The sequence below is a fragment of the Boleophthalmus pectinirostris genome, unplaced genomic scaffold (assembly GCF_026225935.1).
Source record: "Boleophthalmus pectinirostris isolate CB_2022bp ecotype Guang Dong unplaced genomic scaffold, ASM2622593v1 HiC_scaffold_9, whole genome shotgun sequence".
In the NCBI taxonomy this organism is placed as follows: Eukaryota; Metazoa; Chordata; class Actinopteri; order Gobiiformes; family Gobiidae; genus Boleophthalmus; species Boleophthalmus pectinirostris.
Genome location: NW_026571541.1, coordinates 19,003,270 through 19,014,218, shown reverse-complemented (window position 1 = coordinate 19,014,218; position 10,949 = coordinate 19,003,270). Strand labels below are relative to the sequence as shown.

The window sequence follows — 10,949 nt, the reverse complement described above, 5'->3', positions numbered from 1 at the left end:
ATTGCACTTTACATAAAATAATCTCAAAGTGCTACAGGCCATCAAGGTGTTGACCGCACAGTGTCTTTAGTACGCACCAGCTTCTTCTGGTCATACATACATCCAGACATCGAGCATTATGTGACCAAAGTTTTTTCTTGTGTCTAACAGAAAAAGCCTAGTGACACAATTTGACAAATACTGTAACGCCCTTTGAACTTGTGTGCATAGACTTTCTTCATCTCGACGAATATATATTAATGATAGTTGATCACTTCACACCCTTTGCACAAGCCGATGGTACTGCCCAGAGGTTGGGACTTGTAAGTCATGACTTGGGCTCAAGTCAGACTTGAGTCAATATTTTTATGACTTGAGACTTGACTTGATAAAATGGACTAAGACTTGGGACTCTACTTGGACTTGAAGGTCGATGACTTGGGACTTGACTTGGACTTGAGCCCTGTGACTTGAGAAGTCCTGATACTTTTCCTAAAAATATGTTTTTAGAAAATGCTTTTCTCTTTACAGTTGATGCATGTGGTGCTTAATTTTACAGGAAGAAACTGAATCATGTCCCTCCCACTTCTCTGTTTGGTACTTTGGATGGAACTGAAGTACTGTGAAGTGGTATAGTCAAATGTACTAAAGTAATATACAGTACAATGCAGTAAAACAGAGGGAACTACATAAAACATGATCCTTCCATTTCAGACTCATAACAAAATAACTGTTCTTTAACACAGTTAAATCTTAATTCTTTCTATTCTGACTGTAGTGACTCACACGAACATTTTGACAAGACATTTATTTACATTTCTGCAACTCATATAAAAACTTATATAGAAAAATGACCTGAAGTACAATTTAGTTTAAAATTCATATTAATTGCAAAAATCTAAGCTACTTTGGTTTAAAGACTTGAAATTATTCAAAACTCAAAGCAGACGACTTGGACTTAATTTAGACTTATGGGCCCGAGACTCGAGACTCGAGTGACTTGTCTTTGACTTGGGACTTGACTTGGACTTGAGGTCAAAGACTTGAAACTTACTTGGGACTTGCAAAACAACGACTTGGCCCCACCTCTGCTACTACCTCAAGCAGAGAAACTGCTGCTAACCTTATATTCAGTGGTTATGCCCTGAAATTTGACTTTCCTTGTTGTATTCACCATATTATTTTAATAGATCCATAGATCATAGTTTATAGAATTATAATTATATTATCTTCACTCAGACATACTTCAGTGTTACATCAGTGTATAAAAATAAATGAACAGTATGTTTCCATGTCTGTTTATTTGTCAATCGTCTTTTTAGAGTAAACAGCAAAAAGTCCCGTGGGTCAACTTCCTCCAACAGTGAGTCAAGGGCTCTGTGAGTCAGTTTCTCGACTCTTATGAGAATGAGGCCACTGAACATGCAGGGCCTTTTCTTTGCTTTTTGGGGCCATTATCAGTCTATTCTTTTCTCTAGAAGACAGGAATTTATACATGTTATTATTTTTACCCACACTAGAGTTGTTAGAATTTCATTCTGATTGAAAATGATGTCCAGGTTGCCATAGGAATAGGTAATTTAGGTAACAGGTTAAAAAAAAAGTGACCTGATGACTAATTTGAAACCTTTCCAATTTAGGACCATTCCTGGACAAATGAGGGAATACACCGAAATTACTCATGTTTCTATGTAAGCAAACCTCTTTGTCAAAACCTTGTCAGAAGCTAAACAGGGCTGGGCTTGACCAGATGCCACAATGGTTAGGGTTAGTTTGTTTTGACCTTAGGGAAGACACTCCACCCACATTGCCTAGTATGATTGTTGTGTGTGAATGAATGTTGGCAATGGCCAAAGGGGCCGATGGCAAAGATTGGCAGCCTTGCTTCTCTTACTCTGTCCCAGGGCAGCTGTGGTTACAATAGTATCTTACCATCACCAAGTATGGAGTGAACAGACTAGGTGCACAGTAAAATGCTAACTTCTGGATTCTTGACCAGAACTTGAGTTATAAGCATCCGGTTGCTATTTGTGTGGCTATTTTAATGATGGCAGATGGAAGGCTAAATCAATTATTTTTTTTAAGTTAACTCAAATCATGTGTATGTTTAGTTTTAGTTGCGTATCAACCTACCTTCCTACCGTATCATCTCTTTGGAAATAAATGGATCATAAACAGACATAGACGCTTGTTTGGAGGTGATTTGTTGCACGGTTAGTTTGAATAGAATGTGTACTGCTGCTGACTTTATCTGTGTGATTTTGCACTTTGTTTATAACATGGTGCAAATAATAAAATGATTTACCAGCTACATTTTAAATGATGAAATGACTGTGTTAAAAGACTTCTCAATTGCACTCATACTAAACACTTGTTTTAAGACTTGTTTATGAGATATTCTATTTTTTCCACCATCATAGTACCTATCCATTCTAGTTATTTGTCATGTGCAAATAGGAATTATTCTTAACCATGGCTGGCTCAGATTGTCTTATTGATGATTTTTACTAGTATTTATATTCACTTCATTTATGTAATGTCAATGAACCATTACAAGTACTAGAGTTTGTTATTAAGCATGATCATAAAACCAAATTTGATCACTTTATTTCAGTAATGAAATGATCATTTGTATCCACACATATTCAAACATAATATTTCATGCATTCATGTAAGAAAATACCTGAGTAACTTGACCTGTGTAATCTGAAATAAGATACTGTAAATGCAGATTATACTTGAACCTGTGTGATATTTTGTGACATGCACATGTTAACACCTGTTTCAATAGTTCTGTTCTGTAGTATAAATCCCAATATTGAGAAAAACAAGCTAAACAAAAATGCTTTAACAAATACGACTTTGTCTTATACTATCATAAACATATAGGTGACTAAATGAGTCCTTGCTATAGATCCATCTTCTTCTTGACAGACAGATCAGAGGAGCATCTTCAGTGGGTTTTGTGCCATGCTCCTGTAACTTCATAATTGTTTCAAAATATTCAACAACATGACAGCATTAATATTATCAGTAATAAGTAATACTCCCCTTGAGTCTTGTTTAGTAGTGATTAAGACAAGGACATGTATGTGTCCATGTGAGTATGTGAGATGGAACCTAGAATGGATTATTATTTTAATATACCAAGAAACAAGTCACCCAAGAGAAATTTTGCTAACGTGCACTTAGTCTTTGGATAATGCACAAAAATGTAAAACTAGCACTATCATTGTTATTCTATCACTGCACACACTTGGAAAAATTCAGCATCACTCAGGCAAAACACATTTTTTTATTATTGCAATTTAACACCACAAAAATTGCCTTGTTGACAGTTGACAGCCTATTTTTTTCACTCATAGCTTTACCTCAGCCCCTGACCGGGACACTGTCATTACCAGAAAATTCCCAGCTCATGATAACAGGAATTGTGACCCATGCTGTCAAATCATTCAGTGACAGAGGTCTAGTCTAGTGGTCCCAGGCAGTGTGTCTAAATATAATTGTAAACATTTGATCCAGGAAATATGCACTACTGACCCATTTACGGCCCTACAGTGGTCAGGTGGGGGTTAAGCAAGAATGCATGTGAGATAATGATGATCTTCTACTTCCCAAACGTGTTGGAGACATGGCTAATCAGCTGCATGTCCAGGCCTGTAGTCTACCTCTTGTTCAATAGAATATGACAACACTTATACCACACGTAGTAGTGCTCAAGTAGCCTCCAGGAATTGAACAATGTCCTTATGTAAGAGCCAGTTGTGCAAGAAGTATTCAATTTTGTTATTTAAGTATAATAATAGATACTGGAGAAAAATACTCAAGTAAAAGTAAAAATATCACATAAAAAAAAAAAAATAATAATAATAATAAAACTATTAAAGTACCAGTACCAGAAAAGCAAAAGTATTTCACAAAGATTTTGAGATAAACCTTGAAATGTAGTGATTTTGATTTTGAAGATTTGTGGGGTGCAGGGGTGTGTTTAAGGGGACGTCTGTGAGTGTTAACTTCTTCAAGTATGTTTTCTGTCTGAATTTCACCTTTTAGCTGTACTTTGATACTTCCTCCCAAGATCATCCTCCACCGTTGGTGCAGATGAAGCCCCAATATGTTGTGGTCCATCCTGTACAGAACAAAGTGGCTCAGAAGAGCTCAGAGAATTCAATTCAGTTACAGAGTTAAGTTTGTTAGTTGCTCTGTTGAAAGAAGAGCATCTGTTTAGTGTAAAATTTTGAAGAGAAATATGTCCGCGCAACTGTTTAGTAAGTGTGCCAAAGTAAAAGTAAAAGTGAACAGATCGTCATGTGGTACATCTGAAACAGAACAGGAGAAGGTTACCACTAGATTATATCATTCCTAGATTCTATTAATTATTCTATATTTGAATAAATCAAATAGTAAATAATAGTAATAAAAATATATATTTCACTATTGATACGTTGCAGCTGATAGCTGATAGCTATATAGTCTGAGACTTTTAAAACTTTAATCTGTGCTTTATTTTAACACAATCTGACCATAAAGGACTGACTTAGCTGGAAATACAGCAGGTGAGATGATCTGTGCTGTCAAACAAGTGTCTCACACATAAAATTACAGTCACAAGCTAACTAGCAGTTAGACTTTCATCAGTTCAGCAGTTTTTCAGTTAATCACGCTCATCATTTTTGTTGAAAATCAAACTCCTAAATAGGACCATGAATGCTCGTATTGAGTGATGCTACTGCAAAGTGGTTTGTTTCTGAATTTTACAAAATCACAAAGAAAAGTTTAACTGTTGTTTGATGAGGTGTGTTTGGCAGTACTTCATCAAGATTATATATCAATCCTGTGTCTATATTGTACATCACCTTGGCCATTTTCTGTTTTTCTCAGAACTTGAACAAAATTTTTTCATGTTGATGATCAAATCATGTTGAATACATTATTTATCATGAAAATTCACCTTTGTGATTGTTTTATTTTTATATTATTTAATTCAACACAACTTTAACATGCAAAGTCATATGACCTTAAAGGGATTTTAAGTAAAATAATACAAAAACAGTCTTTAGTTTTCCACAGTTCTGTATTGAGCAGAATCAAACCCAGAGGGAGTACAGATACAGTGACACAGCCTGTTTGGAGTCGGACAGTGTGAGGAATTATTCCAATGAAGGAGATCTGGTCTCTGCCTGTGGACACAGGAATAACACATGATGATTACATTATGATGATCTACTCTGTGTTGTACATGTTTAAATATTCTTAAAGCACTTATTACTCTCTAATACAATAATGGACGAGAACAGAATCACATGAACATGTACATGCAGAAACAATACTTACCATGTGCTGCTTTCTTCCTCAAAACGTAAGTCCTACTACTGCCACATCACCCTGTAGAAGCACATGATAAATGTTCAATAGGAAGGATATTTTCTGTTAAAATCATTTTAGTTGGTTTACTTACTTTGTTCATCTGTGATCTGTGTTTTGTTGGTTCTCAAATATCATCCTTTTTCTGAAAGATACAGAGACTTTATGTTGTTTTAGTGTTTTTATTGTAACTGATAACCTCACGGTCAGAATGCTGCAAAAAATGACTAACATCAACTACAACATTCATTGACTTGCCCAAAGCTACAGTTGTGCTCTGGCTACCACTATTTGATTGAAGCAACACATTCAAATCTTGGTACAACTGTCACACTCTTAAAGATGGGCAGTGATTCTAACAATTTGTTTAATTGAAATAAGCATTATATTAACCCTAATTTCAAATAATACAACATGCAGTTCTAACATCAACCACATGCTGGACAGAGAATCATAAAAAAGTCATGTTATGGTTGTCAAATTTATGTTTGCAATTCGAGCAACCCCTCTCAGACCAATTTTTCAGTGCATTGCCATGGTTGTAATGATTATATATACAGACAGTCATTTGATCAAACAGTGAGCTAGTTTCAGGGCTAGTTTTTGTGAAATCATAGACTGTATAAAGAAGTTTATATACTTGTTGTGTTTGCTAAGGATGAAAAGTAAATATTTGACTAGACTTACACAGCTAATTCTGATTCATGTTCTGCACCCAAAGGGGGGAAAATCCAGTAACACTAACCTATTCATTGATTCAGCATGTTTTGCGATTTTTGGTAAAAAGGACGCTGTTTTAGCTTGCAAGAAGTGACAAACGATGTTTCATTGGAACAAATACAGCATGATTCTATTTCCAAATTTCCTTCATAATGAAAAATATAGCCTCTAGGTTTAGTAATGTTGTCATTGCTGCTTAAGTGGGGTCAGAGCAGGCCAGTCCAGGCTATTCTCTTTTTACATATAAGCACATTTTTTGCCCCTGGGAGGAGGAGGTGGCTACATTAGGTGCTTTTACATGAATCACAAAGAATGACTGAAAAAAGAGGACCAAGCTAAAGCAGTACTATAAATACCACTCAGACACGCTTGGCCCCAATGAATGTTTTGGACAAGACACAAGCAACAATGACGGGTTTAACACTGTTGCTTCTGCTAATAGGGACGGTGGCTCACTGTTCAGCTGGACCTCTGCCTCATGGAAACCCAGATAATGTGCGACTGGCAGAGGTAAGAAATATTTTATTCCTCTACACAAGTTCACCAAATGTAAAGAATTATAATGTTTTTTGTTTGCTTTTTTGTCAAAATAGAGATATCTGAACCGGTTTTATGGACTCCCAGCTGGACTCAAGGGAAGGAAGGGCTCTCTCGATGCATTTCAGGACAAACTCAAAGAGATGCAGGAATTTTTCAAACTTAAGGTAAGTTCTTTTTTTCTTTTATAATATATGCATATGGAGACTAAACAGAGAATTAAAATGTTGTGTTTGAATTGAATAAGGTGACCATTATGAGACAAAACAATGCCACAATGTATGCTAAAGTTTAAAACTCTAAAATTAACCACCAATTTTACAGGGCAAACATTACTGTAATGCTTCTACCTTTCCTTATCACTTGTCTCTCACAACAGGGACAGTAGTACTAAAATTGATACAACTTCAGCTAATATATCTATATTAATTATCACAACTGCTGCTAATACTAACTTTACCACTTAGTCTACATTAGTTACCAAGGTCAAGCAATTTGTAAAGTTCCACAATGTTCATTTCACAATAATGGAATCATATTAAAATAGATTTACTTTACAGAGTGTATGTGGTATTTTTTCAGGTTACGGGGAATCTGGACGAAAACACTCTTGACTTGATGCAGCAGCCCAGATGTGGAGTGCCAGATATTGGAGAGTACAACCACTTTCCCCGAAAATTGAAATGGCAAAACAACAACCTCACATTCAGGTATTTATAACATTTGCATACAATGCATACAGCATACAGTTATGTTTGTGGTCATGAAGTAATGTTATCTTATGCCTCCTGGTGGTTAGGATTGTGAATTACACGCCTGACCTAAAAAAGGCAGACGTGGATAGAGCCATTCGAAGTGCATTCAACGTTTGGGCCAAGGTTACCCCTTTGACCTTTAAGAAACTGAAGGAGGGCATTGCGGACATCATGATCAGCTTTGGGAGCAAAGGTCTAATTTTCTTGTTGTTTTAGCCATGATACTCTGCTTTTAAAATGCCTGGCAGTTTACATGCTGGTGCCTTGTTGAAGGGAATAATAACATGGTTTGAATAGACATTGTAATGACACACAATCATGCTGGTTGTCTGGCTTCTTTGTCTGCAGAACATGGAGACTACAATCCTTTTGACGGGCCTAATGGGCTCCTGGCTCATGCCTACCCTCCTGGACCTGGCATGGGGGGAGACACGCACTTTGATGAAGACGAACACTGGACCAAGGACTCAAGTGGTGAGCAAAGTACACACACTAGATAGAAGTTATGTTTCTTTCTCATGTATATAGGGGTAGATTATGAATTGCACAATATTTGAACAGAATTCTGCCATAATCCCTATTTTTGAAAACAGCAAATGTACTTTTTTTTCTCCCGTGTCTTCCAAATATATTCAGAAGAACATTTGGAGCAACATTTGTACCACACATCAATAGATTGTTTATTCAATTTATTTTAATCCAGATTGATCCATATAAGTATATACACACAAATACGGTATAAATGAATGTGTTCTAAATTAAATTATAACCTTTGGCGAAAGCATTTTTGAGTATTTTCCCCTCCTGCTTCATTCCACTTTGTATTTATTTTAAATTGCTGTTTCTTTGTCCAGCTTACAACCTGTTTATAGTGGCTGCTCATGAGTTGGGCCATGCACTGGGCATGTCCCACTCCAATGACCCAGGTGCCCTAATGTACCCTGTGTACTCCTATGAGGAAGGCTACCCCCTCACTGAAGATGATATCGAGGGCATTCAAGAACTCTATGGTAAAAAAACAACAAAAAAACATAATTTTGTGTTATTTTGAGCAACATTTGGTTGTAACAGAATGAGGTTATTGTGATTATTACTGTTATATCACACAGGACCAAACCCAGATCATAAAAAAGTGAAGCCAAAGCCTGATGCCCCACAGAAGTGTGACCCCACATTGAGTTTTGATGCTGTCACTGAACTGAGAGGAGAGACCATTATTTTTAAAGACAGGTGCAAACACTAAAAAAAATCCAAAATATATGTATTTATTTTTATTAACTAGAGTAGATTTTTACAAAGCAGCAAATAATATGCCTCTTTAATTTGATAAAGTATGACATTTTTCCTCTCTGTAATATTACTAAGAAAATATCTACAGCTCAGAATACAGTTCATTTTTTGTTGTTAATGTGCATTCACTGACATTGTTTCAGATTCTATTGGCGAATCCACCCTCAGTTTGTTGAACCAGAGCAGACCCTGATCAAGAACACATGGCCCTCACTGCCCAATAAAGTGGATGCTGCCTACGAGAATCCAGAAAAAGACATGGTCTTCATTTTCAGTGGTGAGTTTCACTTTTTCAGTCTATGATATCAATACAAAATCTTAGTCTGAGCATTACTATAAAACTATCTTTCAACAGGGAATAAAATGTGGGCGTTGAATGGATATACCCTTGTGGATGGTTACCCCAAATATATTCACAAGCTTGGACTACCAAAATCAGTCAAGAAAATTGACGCAGCGGTGCACATCCAAGACACTGGAAAGACTCTGCTCTTCACTGAAGAGGAATACTGGAGGTAATCAAGGACAATCACAACTTTTACAACATAAAAGTGCCTCTCAGAAGCAAGCCTGAAAATTATACATAACAATCCATGACTGTCAAACTTTGAAAGCGGCTTAAAAAAATGCTAATAAAGAAAAAAGAGATGGACTAGGCAACTATGAATCTTATTTATGTCAAATGGTAAAATAAAAACTTATATGTAATTATCTAGAAATTAACCCATGATTCAGATTACAACTTGGTCAGGATCAGAATCAGGACTAAATAAAAGGAAAGGGAAAAAATAAAATTGCAAATATTGGAATAAAAGTATTTTACTATTTACTTTAATGCTGTCTCCATAGAGATGTTATTGCTTTCCATTTTTATTCCATTAACATATTTATCCTGAATTTATTGAATTACAAGTGACAATCATGTGCTTAATATATGTTTAGTATGTTATTTTTCTAATATCATTGCTTTATTCACAGCTATGATGAAGCCTCAAGCAGCATGGACAAGGGCTACCCACACTCCATAGAGGTTGATTTCCCTGGAATGGGTGATGAAGTGGATGCTGCTGCTTATCATTATGGTACAATTTAGCTTCACATATTTCAAACAAAAACAAACAAAACAAAAATTTCCACACAAAAATGAATCCTTGCTAACATGTTAACTTTATATTTCAGGTTACTTGTACTTCTTCCATGAACATATCCAATACGAGTACAGTTACAACTCCAGAAAAGTCATCCGCGTCCTCAGAGCTAACTCCATGTTAAACTGTTGATCAAGACTCCTTCAGTGATAAGTGTTTCTAAAATTCACTTAAAATACATTTGATTGATTCTGTATTGTACAAATAATTATGCAGGACATGTGGACAACATACTTTACCAGACACAGAATTCTGGAAATTCAAAGACAGTCTTACCCTTGTTATTATATTTATTTGCACATTTATTTATGTCTAACCAAGGACAGATCTTTTGAATGTGATATTTCTACAGTGTAATAGCATTTGCTTTGTATTCGAGTTTTGTTTTGAAAGTTTTGTGACAATAAAATCCACTAAAGACAAGAATTCCCTCTGATCCGTTCTCATGTTTGAATGATATTGTCCCATATTCTGAACAATTTTTTTCTGTTGATCTGTGTATTTTAATCTATCCTTCCAGCTGTTCACAAATATTTTTATTTCCAAATTTTAAATAATTACAACTAAAAACAATTCTCCAATCATGAATAAACAGCCATTTGTGATTACATGTCTTATATGGTGCCAGAATGAAATAGTTCACAGGCACCTTAAAAACATTGATTCAAATAGCCCCTACATGGTGCAGCAAGAGCTACTTTGAAGTTGTAATTTCCAATGATGTCCACTAGAGGGAACTCTTCACAGTAATACAGCAGGACATGAGCCAATTAGCCATAATCTTACGTCGTACAGTTACATAAAAAAAAAAAAAAAAAATTTTTTTAAATTTTTTATCTTTTTGTAATTACTTTCAGAATTTGAGATAGGAACTCAACAGCACATCTTGAAAAAGAACTTAATAATAAATAATATTTTGTGCTGTGCTAAATCTCACTTAATCTGAATGCACAAGTGACATCACTCTGGAGGTGTTCTACATGTATGTGTATGTTGGAATGATCAGCAATTATTATTGTGACATAATGTATATATTAAGAAACACTTCCAAAAAGGTTTTAAGATGTTGGCTAATACTAGCTACCTTGTGAGTGTAATGTTATGTGAGAGGGACTGTTTAACAGCAAAGATCATCCAACCTGCTGTAGTTTCA

The 10,949-nt window shown here is 35.5% G+C and overlaps 1 protein-coding gene across 1 annotated transcript; it reads left to right on the top strand.

Annotated features, from left to right (window-relative positions):
- The first annotated feature begins 6,415 nt into the window (after nucleotides 1-6,415).
- mmp13b (matrix metallopeptidase 13b) lies at nucleotides 6,416-10,222 on the top strand. Its single transcript, XM_020926769.2, has 11 exons — nucleotides 6,416-6,576; nucleotides 6,660-6,770; nucleotides 7,186-7,313; nucleotides 7,403-7,551; nucleotides 7,707-7,832; nucleotides 8,213-8,368; nucleotides 8,468-8,588; nucleotides 8,792-8,925; nucleotides 9,004-9,163; nucleotides 9,627-9,730; nucleotides 9,828-10,222. The coding sequence occupies exons 1-11, from the start codon at nucleotides 6,445-6,447 to the stop codon at nucleotides 9,926-9,928; spliced, it is 1,422 nt and encodes a 473-aa protein (XP_020782428.2). The 5' UTR covers nucleotides 6,416-6,444; the 3' UTR covers nucleotides 9,929-10,222.
- Nucleotides 10,223-10,949: the final 727 nt, after the last annotated feature.